The following is a 20,051-nucleotide window of genomic DNA, read 5'->3' on the forward strand; positions in this document are numbered from 1 at the left end:
GAAAGACGTTCCCTTGAAAAAGACACAAGATCTTTATTTATCCATTCCGTGAAGGCTTTAAGGTGTTTAGAATGGTAACGGTTTCCCTACACCGCATCGGCCATGGTAATGTGTAGTGTTTTAGGTGTTTTCATATTTTTGTACACCCTCTGTACATTCATAAATAAACCTCATTCTGTTATGGAAAACAAATGTGGTAGATTATTGAGAATTAATTAACGAGAACATTGTCTCAGAGGGAGCAACAACTTTTCAATACGTGAAACAAATAATTGGCGAATACTTGATCATTTGTATGTATTGTGAACACTAACAGCCCTATCACATACCAAGAAGAACTTGAATCGAGGTACCTATCCTGTCCATTAATTTTTTAATTTCTTAACTTGTTTCCTAAACACTGTTCGGAAAGCTATCGAACATCTTCCGAAAGAAGAAAACAGTACCGGCCTGGGCCCTGTTATCAACAGCGCACTGCGTGTCACGGACGAATGGAGCGAGGTGACTTTCACAAGATCACAATCTGCGGAATCCATGTTGCTACTTTCAGCAGGAATTTTCATCCCGCGAAAATTTCGCGTAAATGTGGTATGGCACTGATGGCTGGGTTATCCCTTGGGGTGAGAAAATGAGTTCATCATCGTGGCACAGACAGATGCCTTCCCTTGCGGATATGTAATGTTTGTATCATATGCATAATTGTAAAGTGTAGTTGAATGTCATGGACGCGTGTATGGTGTAGGCCTTATGTTTTCGTTGTATGATGATGGTGAACATGGTAGAGAGTGAAACCTGGTGCCAGCACCTAATCTCCTCCTCTCGAATATCCAAGAGGGCCGCAGAGCTTAACTTCTCCATCCAGCGGACGAATCACCGTGTAAGTAGGCTGTTTAGGCTCTTATATTGGTAACGCCACGTAGCGCTCTGAAAATCACTGGCTGTGCTTTGTGCAGTATGTGGCTAGTTTGCATTGTTGTCTGCCATTGTAGTTTTGGGCTGTTGGCTGTTAACAGCGCGTAGCGTTGTGCAGTTGGAGGTGAGCCGCCAGCAGTGGTGGATGTGGGGAGAGAGATGGCGGAGTTTTGTAATTTGTCATGAACTGCTATATATATATATATATATATATTATGACTATTAAGGTAAATACATTGTTTGTTCTCTATTAAAATCTTTCATTTGCTAACTATGCCTATCAGTAGTTAGTGCCTTCCGTAGTTTGAATCTTTTATTTAGCTGGCAGTAGTGGCGCTCGCTGTATTGCAGTAGCTCCAGTAACGAAGATTTTTGTGAGGTAAGTGATTTGTGAAAGGCATAGGTTAATGTTAGTCAGGGCCATTCTTTCGTAGGGATTTTTTGAAAGTCAGATTGCGTTGCGCTAAAAATATTGTGTGTCAGTTTAAGCACAGTCTTGTATAATTGTTCAAAAGGGGACGTTTCAACCGTCAACAGTGTCACATGCTGTCTTTTCTTTTTTTTATTGCCTCTAGCACATTTTTACTGCTATCCTCATCGCCAAAAATTTTATTCATATTGTTTACAAGCATATTGTAACACCGAAAATGGAGGATGCATGGCACCTGCTACAGATACATAATTCGTTTAATTGTATGTAAATATTTGTAATTTAAATGCTTTCTTTTAATAAGTAAGTACATTGCTTCACTGCATGTGTACATTTAGGTAGAAGTCTGTTGACGTTTTATTGTATTTATCTGTGTTTTACTGTGAAACTTATAAGCTCTGGGAAAAAGACGACCAAGGAATTGTTATGTGCATCGGCTAGCAACGATAATAGCAGTGCTTGTGCATTGTAAAATCTTTGGGTAGGGGGTTGTAGAGCAGAGCGCGCGGAGGGAGCGAGAGACTGGTTCCAGCGCTTGTGGTGTGCGCACTTGTGGTGTTAACGCTCTCGCAGTAGAGAGTACCATTTTGGCGGGATCATGTACGCGCGCTGGCCAGGTGACTAGTAACAGGAGGAAGGACCATGAACGGGCAGAAGAGGCTGTATTAATTACGATTGCCCGTTCCTGTAATTAGCCTTGGTCCCATAAGATGCTATCGTCTTCAACAACAGCAGCAGTTCCAATGACACAGATTCGTCGTCGGCTCCGAGTTTCGTCGCACGCACAGCACTGAAGTAAGACTGGTCATTGGTAGAAAGTATTAACGGCTAACCCAGCAGCACAACTGAATGTGATTTGATTAATGAAAGTTATTTAAATAATAATCAGTTAAATTCAGGGCGATTGTGTCCTCATTGCCCCCCCCCCCCCCCCCAGACCAAGCATGGTCCATGTTCCCTTTTTTCCTTATATGCGGACCAAAGTTTGAGAATCTATCACTGGAAAAAATCCCAATCTAAAGAAAATGCACAAATTAAGACTGTTGAAGTTTTATTTATTTTACATATAGCTTGGAGCACATGGCTGTTTGGTTTGGTACGTATTCTAGTATATAACTCTGTTCAAGTCAGTAAAACAGGCTCAGTGGTTCAGTCAATAACATGAAATACAATTTGAAAATTAAGTAACTGCAAAGTAAAAAGTACTTGCCTTTCTCTAAATTTCTTTGATGACGTTATGTTGAGTTCTCTGAAAGTTATTGTTCACGTAACGATGTTCAATACTAACATACAGTTTAAGTCGATATTTTCAAATCATTACTCGATTGCCTTTTTCAAAATTCAATGAAAAACTTAACGTAAAAGTGACTTCTCAGTTTTCTTTATCATTCCATAATCACTTAAAATTAGTGTCAAAAAACGTGACAACCTTCAGTTGCCACATCAGTGTTTAATAATAAATGTTTTTCTTTCCCATCATCTTCTACAGAACTTTGGATGTAAATCGCCCTAGTGGGCTGGCGACCGTAATTAAAAAATCGTTCAAATGGCTCTGAGTACTATGGGACTTAACATCTGAGTTCATCAGTCCCCTAGAACTTAGAACTACTTAAACCTAACCAACCTAGGGACATCACACACATCCATGCCCAAGGCAGGATTCGAACCTGCGACCGTAGCAGTCACGCGGTTCCGGGCTGAAGCGCCTAGAACCGCTCGGCCACCGCGGCAGGCGACCGTAATTATTTCCTTTTCGTTCATTAGTGTAACTTTTGGAGTCATGATTAGTGGTACCCCATATCTGTCAGTGTTGTTCGTGAGTAAATGTACAAAATAACTTTCATTTTTCCAAATTGTAGCCCTGTTCAGTCTAATTACTTTTTTTAATTTTAGTAGACTTTTTCTATCAGAAAGATCGGTTGTACAATTTCCCCCTTCTTATCGGTATTACTTCTTCGGGAAAGATAGCCTTATCCAATCAGAAAATTTCCATTAGGTATACACACGATCCACGGTCATATTTTATATCGCAAGCAGGATAGGGTGATTAGTTAGGGGGAGGTTACAATATGTGGTTACAATGATCTTGAATGGCAGTGCTAGTGGCGAGGGATTTCTTCTGTATTGAAAAATGATGTTGGTTGTTCTCTTTGTTTACTGTGAAATCTAAGAGATTTACCTCTTTATCAGTTTCGTTTCCTATGATGAATTTTAGCTATGAGTGGAATGTGTTTATATTATCCTGGAATTGTTATATATGATCGAGTCTTCCATCTACAAGACAATTGTTCTCATCTACATTTCTTCTGTCAGTGACCCAACACAAAGATACCAGAAAATTAAATAGAAACTTATTTACGTTTTCTCTCTTACCTCCCAGAGTAAATGTGCCCCGTGAAAATAATATGAGTCATCCAGTTTTCTCTTCCAATAATTGTTGATGGGATCAATGGAGTGGTTTTTTCATTCTAAAAATCCTACGTCAGTACACCAGACGTATTTTTCTGCACAAGTAAACATTCGTGACTTGTCACTTTGGGGAAAGGGGTGATGCCTACAACTCTACGTCAGATAACAGATGTCAATAAATACGTATTCTAGATCGCCACAGAAAAGTCTGAGCCCTGGTTTAAGCCCACCAGCGATCGTGACTTGTCACTTTGGGGAGAGGGGTGATTCCTAAAACTCTACGTCAGATAACAGATGTCAATAAATACGTGTTCCAGATCGCTGCAGGAAAGTCTGAGCCCCTGGTTTAAGCCCACCAGCGGTCGTTTCAGGGTGGAATGCTACAGACCACGAAATGCGTTTCCAATGCGTTAGTGATGGCGACTGTCTTTACTGATTCAGGCAGTTTTCTGTGTCGACAGGTCCGCGTTTTGCAGCCAGCTGCGCCCAAAGAGCAGAATACACAGAGCCTATTCCAAATCACAGACGTGACCCTGGCAAACATAGCGAGTGACCTGTCCGCTGTTCCTGTACTGGGACTGAAGTATCTCTTTTCTTTCATGGTCTGCAAATATTTGACGAATGTTACATAGTAGTCTACGTACTGAGAAGGAAGAAAGGTGGTGGTGTAACATCGAGTTCACAAGACGCAACAAACGAGGTGGCTCACCATTGAGGCACCGGACTGTTGTTCTGGAGGACTGCGGTTCAATTCCCTGTACAGCTAAATTTAGACTTTACGGCTGATCAACACGATAGTAAAGTATACGACCGATCGCCTTCTTGCCGACCGTTTCTAGGCGCTTCAGTCTGGACCCGCGCATCCGCTACGGTCGCAAGTTCGAATCCTGCCTCGGGCATGGATGTGTGTGATGTCCTTAGGTTAGTTAGGTTTAAGTAGTTCTAAGTTCTAGGGGACTGATGACCTCAGATGTTAAGTCCCATAGTGCTCAGAGCCATTTGAACTATTTTTTCGATTGCCTTCTCCGTCACTCTCCATTCCGAGCTTGTACACAGTCTCTAATAACAGCATAGTATATGGAACGTTAAGCCCTCCTCTTATTCAGAGGCATTATCATCCTGAAGTTTCTCTCTAAGCCTCTCCAACACTTTAATTTCCCAGTTTTCTCGAAGCATCGCTTTCGTACGACAAATTTTGGATCTCAGTGTTACGTAGACTTTTATAGGTGTTTCTCTAAATGTTTTGTTCTTCTAGTGTTTTGTATTGTTCCTGTATTGGGGAAGAATCTACTGTTTTCTTTTCTTTTCATGGTTTACAAATATTTGACAAATATTAAATTGTGGCCTGCATTCTGAGAAGGAAGGAAGATTGTGGTTTAATGTCCCGTCGACATCGAGGTCACTAGAGACGGAGCAAAAGCTCGGACTTTGAAATGAAATGGAATGATCATGTGGCTTAGTTGGCCGGGAGGCCCATCCGGGGAAGTCCGGCCGCCGAGTTGCAAGTCTTATTTCAGTCGACGCCACATTAGACGACTTGCGTGCTGTTGATGAGGATAAAATGCTGATGAGAACAGCACAACACCCAGTCCCCGGGCGGAGGATATCTCCAACGCGGGCTGGAATCAAACCCGGGTCCGCTGCATGGTAAGCAAAGACGTTACCACTAAGCTAAACAGGCGGACTCTGAATGTGTCAAGGATGGAGAAGGAAGGCGGTCGTGCCCTATCAAAGGAACCATTCCCACGCTTGCCGGGATCGATTTAGGGATGGTCGGTCGCGTATTTGAACCGTCGTCCTCCCGAGTGAGAGTCCATCGCGCTAGGCGCTGCACCACCTCGCTCGGTTCCTACGTACTGAGAATCTGACATTTTCTGTATGGATATTCTCACAGCACTATTTTGGTATGTACATCCATTCTAGGTGTTAGTGTATTCATTTTTACTAACTTTTCAACCTATATAGCTGCCTTGGAATCTTTTTTCCTCAGCCAGAATTTTTCAGATTTAGATTTAAGTTAACTTCAACTTAATTGTAACCTCTAAAAATGTCGATAAAAACTCAAAATGTGAAATTAATCTCAAAAATAAGATTTATTTGCTTTTCAAATCGTCTGTAACCAGTGGCTGACTTGCTGTTGGAACATTTTAGCGTGTGTTAGAAACAGAGATAACACAATAACTGCTGCCACCTATCGATTAAAAGTGATGCGTGCGACTATTACAGGTGTTGCTGGACAGTTTTTACGCTAGGTAGATAATTTCAAGTCCAGTAAAAAGTGACTAATGGACACTAAGTATCTTATGATGCGAACAGGTTTAGATTATGTTCTTGTAGTAGAGAGACAGTATTTAAATGCTCAGTTGGAAGACTACAAAGTCCTGTGATGTTTTCTTCTTTATACGACGTCCTCAAATCGAGAACAGCTCCGAAATCAAAATATTGGCGTCAGAGGTATTACAAACTATTGCCCACATATGCTGTCATAAAAAATAATTCTATTCTTTCTAGCAGAACAAACGTAGGTGTTAATACTGTGTTGTTGAAGGAAACACATTTCGTGAGGCCGAAAGAGCAACATGCGGCTCCGTGCTGTCGGACTTACCCTCGACAGTTTCGCGTCCCAAACACTGCGCTTTGTCCTCTTCTGAGCCGTACCCTTTCAGGACACATGCGCACTTGATTTGAGGATCCTCCATTTCTTCGGGGGAGCAGGCGGCATCTGAAACAGATTATCAGAAGCCTTAGCGTATGCGATAACTACTAAAACAAACAATCATATTAGTTCTCACAGGGGATATCGTCATAAGCCGGCCGCTGTGGCCGAGTGGTTGTAGGCGCTTCAGTCCGGAACCGCGCTGCTGCTACGGCCGCAGGTTCGAATCCTGTCTCGGGCATGGATGTGTGTGATGTCCTTAGGTTGGTTAGGTTTAAGTAGTTCTAAGTCTAGGGGACTCATGACCTCCGATGTTAAGTCCCATAGTGCTTAGAGCCATGTGAACCATCATCAAAAATTCCATTTGAGCCATGTGATATTCTTCGACGGACACAATAATTACGGCCAATCTGAGCCTTAAGCACAAGTTTTTGATGATGTACGTATTTATTTTTAATTATTTTCTCTTTAACGTCTTACTTTCGTATACGTCCGACGTGGAACTGACACAAACAAATAATTTTGCAATAGTGTGATTAAATAATTGTGATTCTGATTCATTACTAAGTATCCCACACGGAGATCGGAGCACTACAAACGATGTAACAATGAACTCACTCACTGCGGATTTGTAAATCGTGGCACTACTACACATTTGCCAGAAAGCGAGGGGCAAAGTCAGCGGAAAGGTCAAGAACTTTATCTGGCAACTTACACACGGCAGCATTCGAGTAATTTAAATGCACAGCTTTTTCTGACATACCGACTGCGTCGTTCGGGAGATATTACGTACATACGGACAGGAAAGCAAATATCGGAGTCCTGGCTAGGCCATCGTCTACCAGAGCGTCTTTTAAGACGAGATCTCCCATGTCTAACCAAAAACACCTATTCCGGCTTCATCACTGGCATCTCGCCTCGCACCGCTGCCAGAACTTACCAAGGCGGACAGAAACCTCAACAACTGCAGACGGTACGTGTGTTATAAAAGCTAACGGGGCCTACGGGTTCCGCACCCCAGATCACGACCAAGAGTCTGTACTGCCCCGCGTCGCGACCGACTGAATTTTACAGCTCCTCGTCCCATCCAAAACATCGAACTAAGGTTGTGCCACGCCCAAGAGTAAAGTTACAACGGCGTTCTTCTGAGCTATCTGCGGAAAATACCGCCAGAAGGTATCGAATGTTCAATCAGATCAAATGTTCGAGCCACCGCCAATAAGAAACCACATATCAAACATTTCACACTCTCTTCCGCTAGATATGTTGTTACTTGAGTCAGTCTCCTAATATTTTGATTTAAACAATTTTATAATATTTTGCTATGAGACTCCCAGCATGCGAAATGCTGGCAGTTCTGTTGTTGTTGCGGACTTCAGTCCGAAGACTGGTTTGATGTAGCTCTCCATGCTGCTCCATACTGCGCAAACCTCCTCATCTCCGAATAACTACTGCAACCTACGCCCTGCGGAATCTGCTAACTGCATCCATCTCTTGGTATCTCTCTACGTTTTTTAGCCCCCACACTTCCTTCCTATACTAAATTGGGGATCCCTTGATCTCTCAAAATGTATCCTATCAACTGATCCCATCTTCTAGGCAGGTTTCTTTTCTCCCCAATTTAATTCATTACCTCCTCATTAGTTAACATCTACCCATCTAATCTTCGGCATTCTTCTGTAGGACCACATTTCAAAAGCTTCTATTCTCTTCTTGACTAAACTGTTTGTCGTCCATGTTTCACTTCGGCATATGGCTACACTCCATAAAAATACTTTCAGAAAAGACGTCCTTAGACTTAAACCTATATTCGATGTTAACAAACTCTTCTTCTTCAGAATTATTACTGTCCAAATAGCAAAAATTGTCTGCTACTTTAAATCTTCGGACGTCCATATTTACACTGGATGAAAGTGGGTCACAGACGGTAATTTTTAATAAAAATGAAATGCCTCCAGCTTTACTTTTTTTTATTTACTTCGCTACTAGTTTCGACGTTGCGTCAACGCCATCTTCAGGCCCGTACACTTTGATGAAATCAGTTGTGTGTGGCTCAGTCTAGAAGTCCGCGGTGAGACCAACACGTGCTCCACATGGGTGGCGGGCATCAGTCCGCTCCGCCACAAAAATTCTCTGCTTGGCCTAAGTCGCAATCGCCATGGAAACGTGTACACACAGACCTTTTTGGTTGATTGTGGTTGACTCATATAACAAGTTTCTTTCGCTGTGCCAATGAACTCGACAACGTAACGTAGCACAATTCAGGTGTTGTCATTGATTTTTTGGTTCAAAAATGGCTCTGAGCACTATGGGAGTTAACTTCTCAGATCATCAGTCGCCTAGAACTTAGAACTATTTAAACCTAATTAACCTAAGGACATAACACATATCCATGCCCGAGACGGGATTAGAACCTGCGACCGTAGCGGTCGCGCGGCTCCAGACTGTAGCGCCTAGAACACACATCCATGCCTGAGGCAGGTTTCGAACCTGCGACAGTAGCGGTCGCGCGGTTCCAGACTGCAGCGCCTAGAACCGCTCGGCCACTGCAGACGGCCATCGATTTTTTGCCTTGAAGGTTTACCTGAAGTAATAGCGTCAGACAACGGGCCTCAGTTCACGTCAAATGAATTTGAAACAGTCTGTGAACGCAATGGCATACACCATCTAACCAGTGCACCGTTTCGCCGGCCGCTGTGGCCGAGCGGTTCTAGGAGCTTCAGCCCGGAACCGCGCTGCTGCTACGCCCCCAGGTTCGAATGCTGCCTAGGGCATGGATGCGTGTGATGTCCTTAGGTTAGTTAGGTTTAAGTAGTTCTAAATCTAGGAGACTGATGACCTCAGATGTTAAGTCCCATAGTGTTCAGAGCTATTTTTAGTACTGCTCCATCCACAGTGAAACGGCGAAGAGGAACGCTTTGTTAGATCTTTCAAGATGCAGACGGCCAAACTTCACTCCGCACACACCAAGGATCAAACATTCCAACTGTTTCTCGTCTTATATACCGTCTGATCAAAAAGTCAGTATAAATTTGAAAACTCAATAAACCACGGAATAACGTAGACAGAGAGGAAAAAATTGACACACATACTTGGAATGACATGGGGTTTTATTACAAAAAAAAAAGACAATGTTCACAAAATGTCCGACAGATGGCGCTGGAAAGTAAAACTGCTACCGTGACGGGTGAGACGTACGTCGATATGTTACAGAATCGCATCATCCCCAGCTTGGCTGATAAACACCTGCTGGAACGTACGATGTTTATGCAGGATGGCGCTCCACCCCATTTTGACTATGGAAATCTTCAATTTATCGCCATGTTGACGACACGTTTATAGCCTGGCCACACGGTGCAGGAGCTCTTTAGGACTTCCATGAACGTACGAACAGTATGCACCCAAATATCCTGTCCACCCTCGAGACAGATAAAGAGGGAAAGATGCCGTTTTTAGATATTTTTGTACAACGAAAGTCGGATGAACGTCTCGCTCACACAGTTTGGAGCAAGCCGACGCACAGTGACTTATATCTCAGTGCCCAGAGTTTTCACCATCCAGTGCAGAAGAGAGCAACGTCAGTACAGAAAAGGAGATTAGCGACCATGATGTCATTATAGAAACTACGGTTATTAAATACAATAAATCAGTCAAGAAGGCTAGGAGAGTGCTTCTGCTAGAAAGAGCAGATAAGCATTTGTTAGGGTCTCACTTACACGGGGATCTGGCATCATTTAGTTACAGTAAGATGGACGTCGAAGAATGGTGGCCGAAATTTAAGCTAACTATATATCGTGGTTCGGAGTGTTATGTGTCTAGTAAGTGGATTAGGGATGTAAAAGTCTCACCATGGTTTAATAACGAAATTCGGAAAATGCTGAGCTAGCAGAGGCTGTTGCACTCTCGATTCAAAAGAGAACGCACAAACGAGAAAGGCGAAGGTTACTAGAGATGAGTCTGTCGAAAGAGCTATGCGCTAAGCATACGGCAACTACCACCGTCATACCTTAGCAAAAGATCTGGCAAAGAATCCGAAAAAATTGTGATCCTATGTAAAATCGATTAAGCGTGTCTAAGTCTTCCATCCAGCCCCTTGTGGACCAGTCTGGTGTCGCAGTGGAAGATAGAAATACGAAAGCCGATGTTTTAAATTTCGCGTTCAAAAAATCGTCTATGCGGGAGAATTCTACAAACATACCGTCATTTGAACATCGGACGGACTTCCGTAGTGACGACAAGTAATAATCATCCCTAGCCTAGAGAAACAACTGAAAGATTTGAAGCAAATAAGTCACAAGGTACTGATGGAATCCCAGTTCGGTTGTACAGCGAGTACTCTACGTCAGTACACCCTTACATGTCTTGCATTGATCGCGAATCTCTCGCCGACCACAAAGTCTCAAGCGACTGGGGAAAAAGTGCAAGTGGCTCCCATACATAAGAAGGGTCAAAGAATGGACCAGCATAACTGCAGAGCAATATTCGTAACTTCCGTTTGCTACAGAATAACTGAGCATAATATTCGAATATAATCAATTTTCTTCAGACAGAAGCTTATGAAGGGCAACAAGTAGATTAAATATTTTTTATTTGTTATTGTTGTTGTAGTTGTGGTCTTCAGTCCTGAGACTGGTTGGATGCAGCTCTCCATGCTATTCTATCCTGTGCAAGCTTCTTCATCTCTGAGTAACTACTGCAACTACTGCAACCTATATCCTTCTGAACCTGCTTAGTGCATTCATCTCTTGGTCTCCCTCTACGATTTTTACCCTCCACGCTGCCCTCCAATACTAAATTGGTGATCCCTTGATGCCTCAGAACATGTCCTAAAAACCGATCCCTTCTTCTTGTCAAGTTGTGCCACAAACTCCTCTTCTCCCCAATTCTATTCAATACCTCCTCCTTAGTTATGTGATCTACCCACATAATCTTCAACATTCTTCTGTAGCACCACATTTTGAAAGCGTCTATTCTCTTCTTGTCTAAACTATTTATCGTCCATGTTTCACTTCCATACATGGCTACACTCAGAAACGACTTCCTGACACTTAAATCTATACTCGATGTTAACAAATTTCTCTTCTTCAGAAACGCTTTCCTTGCCATTGCCAGTCTACATTTTATATCCTCTCTAGTTCGACCATCATAAGTTATTTTGCTCCCCAAATAGCAAAACTCATTTACTACTTTAAGTATCTCATTTCCTAATCTAATTTCCTCAGCATCACCTGATTTGACTCGACTACATTCCATTATCCTCGTTTTGCTTTTGTTGATGTTCATCTTATATTCTCCGTTCAAGACACTGTCCATTCTGTTCAACTGTTCTTCCAAGTCATTTGCTGTCTCTGACAGAATTACAATGTCATCGGCGAACCTCAAAGCTTTTATTTCTTTTCCACGGATTTTAATACCTACTCCGAATTTTTCTTTTGTTTCCTTTACTGCTTGCTCAATATACAGATTGAATAACATCTGGGAGAGGTTACAAACCTGTCTCACTCCCTTCCCAACCACTGCCTCCCTGTCATGCTCCTCGACTCTTATAACTGCCATCTGGTTTCTGTACAAATTGTAAATAGCCTTTCGCTCCCTGTATTTTACCCCTACCAACTTTAGAATTTGAAAGAGAGTATTCCAGTCAACATTTTCAAAAGCTTTCTCTAAGTCTACAAACACTAGGAACGTACGTTTGCCTTTTCTTAATCTTTCTACTAAGATAAGTCGTAGGGTCAGTATTGCCTCACGTGTTCCAATATTTCTAGGGAATCCAAACTGATCTTCTCCGAGGTCGGCTTCTACCAGTTTTTCCATTCGTCAGTAAAGAATTCGCATTAGTATTTTGTAGCTGTGACTTATTAAACTGATAGTTCGGTAATTTTCACATCTGTCAACACCTGCTTTCTTTGGGATTTGAATTATTATATTTCGCCTGTCTCATACATCTTGCTCACTTTTTTATTTCCGGAAAGCATTTGACACGGTGCGCCATTGCAGGTTATTAACTAAGGTACGAACATATGGAATAGGTTCTCAGTTATGTGAGTGGCTCGAAGACCTTTTAGCTTACAAACCCCAGTATGTTGTCCTCGGCGGTGAATGTTCACGACAGACAAGCGTGCCTCAGGGAAGTGTGATACGACCGCTCCTATTTTCTATCCGCTATTACCTTCTGTAGTGCGGCTGATCCCGGTGGAGTTTCGAGTCCTCCCTCGGGCATGGGTGTGTGTGTTTGTCCTTAGGATAATTTAGGTTAAGTAGTGTGTAAGCTTAGGGACTGATGGCCTTAGCAATTAATTCCCATAAGATTTCCCACACATTTGAACATTTTTTGTACTTTCTGTACAAATAAATGGTGTGGCGGATACGGTAGACGGCAATTTGCAGCTATTTGCTGATGACTCTGAGGTATTCGGATAGATATCATTGGTGAGTGACTGCAGAAGTACACATGATGACCTAGAAAAAATTTTTAGTTAGTGTGACGAATCGCGGCTATCTCTAAATGTAGAAAAATATAGGTTAATGCGGAAGTGTAGCAGAAACAAACCCTTAATCTTCCGATACAGAGTTAGTAGTGTCCTGATTGACACAGTCACGACGTTCAAATATCTCGGCGTGACGTTGCGAAGCAATACGAAATGGAATGAGCATGTGCGGACTGTGGTAGGGAAGGCAAATGGACGATTTCGGTTAATGGGAGAAATCTGGGAAAATGTGGATCACCAGTACCGGAGGCTGCATTTACACTACTGGCCATTAAAATTGCTAAATCACGATGATGACATTCTACAAAATCGAAATTTAACCGACAGGAAGAAGATGCTGTGATATGCAAATGATTAGCTTTTCGGAGCATTCACACAAGGTTGGCGCCGGTGGCGACACCTACAACGTGCTGACACGAGGAAAGTGTCCAACAGATTTCTCATACACAAACAGCAGTTGACCGGCGTTGCCTGATGAAACGTTGTTGTGATGCCTCGTGTAAGAAGAAGAAATGCTTACCATCACGTTTCCGACTTTGATAAAGGTCGGATTGTAGCCTATCGCGATTGCGGTTTATCATATCGCGACATTGCTGCTCGCGTTGGTCGAGATCCAATGACTGTTAGCAGAATATGGTTTCGGTGGGTTCAGGAGGGTAATACGGAACGCCGTGCTGGATCCCAACAGCCTCGTATCACTAGCAGTCGAGATGATAGGCATCTTACCACATGGCTGTAACGGACCGTGCAGCCACGTCTCGATCCCTGAGTCAACAGATGGGGTCGTTTGCAAGACAACAACCATCTGCACGAACAGTTCGACGACGTTTGCAGCAGTATAGACTTTCAGCTCGGAGACCATGGCTGCGGTTACCCTTGATGCTGCATCACAGACAAGAGCTCCTGCTGAATGAATCCAGGTTCTGTTTACAGCATCATCATGGCCGCATCCGTGTTTTGCGACATCGTGGTGAACACACATTGGAAGCGTGTATTCATCATCGCCATACTGGCGTATCACCCGGCGTGATGGTATGGGGTACCATTGGTTACACGTCTCGGTCACCTCTTGTTCGCATTGACGGCACTTTGAACAGGGTACCCTCCGCCACGCGCTATACTGTGGCTTACGGAGCATCTACGTAGATGTAGATGTAGAGACATACATGTAGTTTTAAGTACACTAGTACACAGAGCAAAAATTCTTCTGACGGGGATCACTTGAATTCCGAAATTAATCACCTGATATATTCGTTCCGAAACAACGGCTATGGGTCACGTGGAATGAAGACAGCGTTCCCCAAGAAAAGGAAACGTGAGTATGTTAAACATTCAAGTCGAACGTCGCCAATTCCATTCCTTCGTTTCTGTGGCGCTACATCCAGCAAAATAGGCAGAGTCCTGAGGAGATGAGGGATGAGACCTGTTTACCGACCTCCTAAAAAGACGATGGAGATGCTACGCCTTGTTAAGGATAGTCTCCGCTTCAAGATTCCTGAGATTTTCAATGTATCTTGTGAGTGTGGAAGCGATTACATCCGTCAGTCCATCCGCACCGTTTCCCACCGTTGTGCAAAACATCATCGGCATATAAAAAATCGAAAACTGGAGACATCGTCTGTTGCTTAGCACAGCCTCACGAACAGCCATAAAATATTATTTAAGGAAACAAAGGTTTTGTCCAAGGCTTCTACAAACTGTGATTCTGTAATTAATGAGGCTGTATAAATATGAACCTGTGAAGAGCACTTGAACCGTAACAGCAGATATAATCTTAGCAATGCATGGAAACGAGCTCTTGATGAAAATCCAGAGATATTCAGCTACAGCCAGAATCGTGGCGCTAAAACCGCAGGCGTTGACACCATTTGTTGTGGCATTGGGTAACTACCGACAAATCGGAAGGCGTCAAGGGGATGTACAAGGCTACCAGAGCAGCAGTTTTGACAGTCAGTTGCTCCCGACGAAGACGATGTGGGTAATCGTCAAAAGCTCGAGTTTTCACCCTGAAACGACGCAGAAAGAAGTCCGAGAATGTTTTATACAACCTGTGAGATCCAAACATCAGACTTTTTCGACTTCTGATTACTTTCTGTGGCACGGTATGTGTACGACGAGATAAAAAATCTGTTTTATCTTTTAGCGCACTCTGGACGAAGGCTTAATGTCCGATTTCGTGTCTGAAAATCCAGCCTGGCACATTCACTGCGCCCGTGTTGTAGTGACGTACTAGAGACATGTGATTAAGATAAACGACGGGTTTCTACTGCCGCCAAATTGCCACCGCTGGGACAACAACTCAACGATGCCATGTATCTTAACGTGAACGACCGTTGCGTAACATTTTCAGCACTCTTTGCCACTAAGTGTTATGAATTATTCATAATGCGAAAGCGAGGAGAAAAAGTACTACCCCAAGGTCGCGAGAAAGAATCCTACAGAAGCATAGGAAAGAATTTCGCATGTTGCGCCCGAGATGACATGATCTTTAATAATATTTGTGGCTTTAACATATATGAAAACCAGAATTGTTACACAGGATGATTTTGGGAATAATTATAGCTATTCTATCCCAAGAAACAACAAATGATTCTAGGGCACATAAAAAGGTTGAAAGCGACTCGAAGGGAACAAAAGCTTTTTCCCGTGTAAACAGTATTTAAAGGCCTTGTCTACCATAGTGAAGTACATCACCATAGGGATTGCTCACAATATCGGCATGAGGCAGTGAGGATAGGAGATCACTCTGAGATATTCATACTTCGTGTGCTTTCGCGGTTATAAATTAACAGTCAACCGAGTAACTCACTCGTATTTGTCTCTTAAGAGTTAGGTGTAAATTACAATTACATACAGAATAGAATTACCGCAGTAACGATATAATATAAACCCCAACTCAAAAACAGCGGAAGCTACTAACTAGCAAATGGCAATTGATGCATTCTCGCCTGTGCTAATAGAGTATAGACTACGCTTTTCTCGTATTTTACTGTTCCCTCATGATCCTCGAATGACAGGCGCTCCACCTCTCATTTTATGTGCCCCTACCTACATCTCATATACGAGGGCTGTTCGGAATGTGAGGTCTAATCGGTCGCGAAATGGAAATCACTATGAAAATCACCTCGCAACAGTTACCTAAGCCCTCCAGCTACTTCCTGACGTAGTCGCCGCTCCGAATTCGACATCTGTCGTAGCGTTACACCAACTTCCCCATACCCTCGTCACAGAAGGAAGTCTGTAAAATGGTTCAAATGGCTCTGAGCACTATGGGACTTAACAGCTACGGTCATCAGTCCCCTAGAACTTAGAACTACTTAAACCTAACTAACCTAAGGACAGCACACAACACCCAGCCATCACGAGGCAGAGAAAATCCCTGACCCCGCCGGGAATCGAACCCGGGAACCCGGGCGTGGGAAGCGAGAACGCTACCGCACGACCACGAGATGCGGGCAAGGAAGTCTGTACTCTATGCTGGTCTACAGCTCGTTGTCTGTGCGAAAATGTTTTCCTCCTAGCCAGTGAGTCATGTGAGCGGAGACGGTACTCAGTGGGAGCCAATTACTGGCTGCATTGCTGGTGATCAAACACTTCCCATCGAAAACTCTGCAAGAGCGTCATCATTGCCGCTGAAGATTGCTGCTGAGAATATTGCATAAGGAAGAAAACACATGACAGTTATGTTATGTGGGCTGCATGACATCAGGCGAAATTTCTCATCAGACTTTCATACTTGGTGGGAGAAACTACTTTCTAGGCACCACTGTGGGCACTGAACTGAAGGCCGGCCGCGGTGATCTAGCGGTTCTAGGTGCTCAGTCCGGAACCGCGGGACTGCTACGGTCGCAGGTTCGAATCCTGCCTTGGGCATGGATGTGTGTGAAGTCCTTAGGTTAGTTAGGTTTAAGTAGTTCTAAGTTCTAGGGGATTGATGACCACAGATGTTAAGCCCCATAGTGCTCAGAGCCATTTGAACCATTTGAACTGAACTGAAAAGAGCGACGTGACCTGATCGTTGGATATGCTAGAGATACTGCCCAACACATTTCTGCAAAGCTTCATTGGATTTTCATTGTGGTTTCCATTTCATACCCAATCGGACCTTACTTTCCCAAAACTGAACTGAAAAGAGCGACGTGACCCGATCGATGGATATACTAGAGATACTGCCCAACACATTTCTGCAAAGCTTCATTGGATTTTCATTGTGGTTTCCATTTCATACCCAATCGGACCTTACTTTCCCAAAATCCATTGTATATCTTTCACATGTAGTAAGAAATTTTTCCTTTTTGGTCCCCTCCAGCTCCACAATGGTATTTAATCCTCCCATCCTACAGCCCAAGAACACCGGGAGCATCAGTCTTCATTAGAATCGAAAGAACTCATGTCATCATCCTCATGTCATTAATTCATCACTTCTAAAAAGTACACCTTTACTACTTTCAGATTTCTTATGCAAAGGTTTGAGAGCAGCAATATGTATCAACCTGTGCGCTGTCAATGTCCCATTTCTCCATCCCCACTGTTGTAACATCCTGTGGCGCCATCGATCTTCAAACTGAGACACGCGCACCTCACTTCAATACTTCTACAAAGGCTTAATCAGTCATATGAAACAATTTAATATTATATGCGGAGATAGGAAATCGCGGGAACATCTGAAATAGCGTATCACTTCACTGCAATTTGCATTTATTGTAACACTTGATAACAGGCCAAGGAAATGACGCGTGTTACACTTGACAGATAATAGCACTAGAACAATAATAGACACCTGATTCAGTTTTCTGCACTTTAGTTGAAGTTCAATAGGCGAACACAATTTAAATTCTCCCATAAATATAAATATGCGCGTAGACGCGTTAAAGAACTGATTATGAAACAGTCACTTATAACATCATGGCAGCCAGACTCCATTTAAAGGGAAAATAACTAGCAAGTTTACACATTGACTGCACCGTCCACAACACCTTACGGCGACAGTTAACATCCAATAAGTTCCTTTCTTTACAATATGACATTGAGTACAGCTCAATAGCAATAATATATATGCGCATAAGCACAATTAAAAACTGGTGGAAAAACACTAAATTGGAAATTGACAAACCTATACTCAAAGGAGGCGCACTCCTTCTAACCACCCTAAAGATGGCAACTTAATGGCTACCTAGAGTAACAAAATTAAGAATAGAATGCTTATAGATTGACTAGAATATAGAAATAAACAACACATACACGGCTCACGGCTTCTGACGGCCGACAAACTGTGTTGGGCTATTGAGCAGTGATTAAACTAGCCACAACATACGCTAACCAGGTTAGTTGCGTATTTGAAGACATGCGTCGAGCCAGATCCCTGGTCAGAAGGTAATGGAACCAGTATTAATTTACAACTAACTGCAGTATCGAAATCAACGGATGACAGGTTGACCATTACCTATGTGGCGTACAATGGACAGTCAATAGACTGAACACTCAGCTGAACCCCAAGTGTGATGCTGAGGGGCGAAACGCCCAGCCCAAAGTATGTTTAGCGCGAACACCTAGTTTGAGAACAAAACAACCATGAAACAACAGGATGATATTGCAGCTTGCAGCACAAATGCCAGAACCCGAATATAGCCTTAATCCAAGGCAGGACTAAAGCACACTAGTTTCTCTCTCAATTTAAGTTTCCAAAAGAATCAAAACTAGCAGGATTCCCTTACACTGCAGAAGTGCCAACACTCCCGTTCATAACCTAGAATCAACTAGTGCAACATAAATCATTGACACATTTCTGATAATGTTTTAAAACAACATACTTAAATACCTTTGTTTACCACTAGCCTGTTACTGATGCCTCACAAATGAGGTAGCAAGTTCAGGTCTACAATTCTACTCTGCCATTTACCACGCGTCGTGACGAGGAAAAAAAGAATCCAGCTAATTAACTGTAAGTCACTACTTGGATTCAGTATTTGACGTTGCGCTTAAAACCAACAGACAAAAGTGAGAGTCAAGTTTACACTCGCAAGCAGCACACGCAGAACACGAGCATAAGGTGAGCATTAAATAAATCGCTCCTTGTTCAGTCATTTACACACCGACGGAACCAATAATCTTCGCCGAATTACTGCAGACGCCGGACTCCCCAGTTGCTTGCAAATGACGCAAATAATGGTCAAAACGTCTGACTTTCAGTCCAATGACATCCGTAGGATAGGACTTCCAATGGACAACGAGGCCTCATCCCCTTGGATCCACCTGCGACCAAGACAGTAACATAGGCTGCTGTCACGGCCTTAACGATGCATCACACCCGATACGATTCACGTCAAACCATCAACAAAACGGCGTGGCCTCATGTACGCACCCACACGTCCGCAATCAGAGTTCCTCCTCCCGAACGACACTCTCCCGCAAACACGGCAGGCAGCCGGCCGCAGCAACGCCACAGCGCCCTCTGGCTAGGGTAAGAAAACAGCCTAGCGCGAAGCGGGAATTTCAAAAGGAAAGGAGGAAACTCAGAGAACCAACCGTGACATTTCGTCACGGTTCTGAAACGGCTCACGCCTAATCAGACCATTCACTTGCTACGCTGGTGCTAACCAGGTTTCTAAGAGTTCTGTCAGTCTTACCAGTGCACAGTACGCTCGCAGGAGCAGCCGCCAGCAGTATGGCGAGCACAGCAATGGGGTTCCACATGTCGACTACAGCCTGGGACGCAGTGGCTGCTGGCTCCTATATCCCCACACCTTCACACCCCGTCCCCTCCTACAGTCAGATGGCGTCATACACGAGCCATCAAGAATCTCCGGCGGAAGTTGTATTCTCTGAAGAGTAATGAGGAGAAGACGTTTTTCGAATCCCCTTCTTCTGATATGAACCCTCTGTTTACGAATTTCTCGGAGACATCTCCTCAACAGCTCCCTTTAGAGCCGTCGTTTGCCTAAGGGTCATCACTGCATTTTGCGACTTGTGGTGTTGTCCCGTTTTTACAGGTCGTAATGCACCGAGATAAGGCGAGGTGAAACGTTTCATGCCGCAGGCAGCTGCGGCTCACGATAGTCGAGCAAGTTTTGCTTCACCTACGTCAGCGTCTGGTAAGACCGTGACAGCAAGATTGATTTCGATGTCAGTAATACGATTAATGATTAATACCCTTGTG

General features: G+C 43.4%; 1 protein-coding gene across 1 annotated transcript in view; it reads right to left on the reverse strand.

Annotated features, from left to right (window-relative positions):
* The window catches only part of LOC124712090, a 70,680-nt gene extending 51,092 nt beyond the window's left edge, over positions 1-19,588 (reverse strand). Inside the window, exons 1-2 of the mRNA XM_047242386.1 lie at positions 19,522-19,588; positions 6,357-6,473 (exon numbers count right to left, since the gene is read on the reverse strand). Of these exons, the coding sequence (XP_047098342.1) occupies positions 6,357-6,473; positions 19,522-19,588 (184 nt within the window). The remainder of the gene's footprint in view (positions 1-6,356; positions 6,474-19,521) is intronic.
* Between the last annotated feature and the right edge of the window lie 463 nt (positions 19,589-20,051).

Source organism: Schistocerca piceifrons, chromosome 8 (assembly GCF_021461385.2).
Source record: "Schistocerca piceifrons isolate TAMUIC-IGC-003096 chromosome 8, iqSchPice1.1, whole genome shotgun sequence".
Classification (NCBI taxonomy): domain Eukaryota; kingdom Metazoa; phylum Arthropoda; class Insecta; order Orthoptera; family Acrididae; genus Schistocerca; species Schistocerca piceifrons.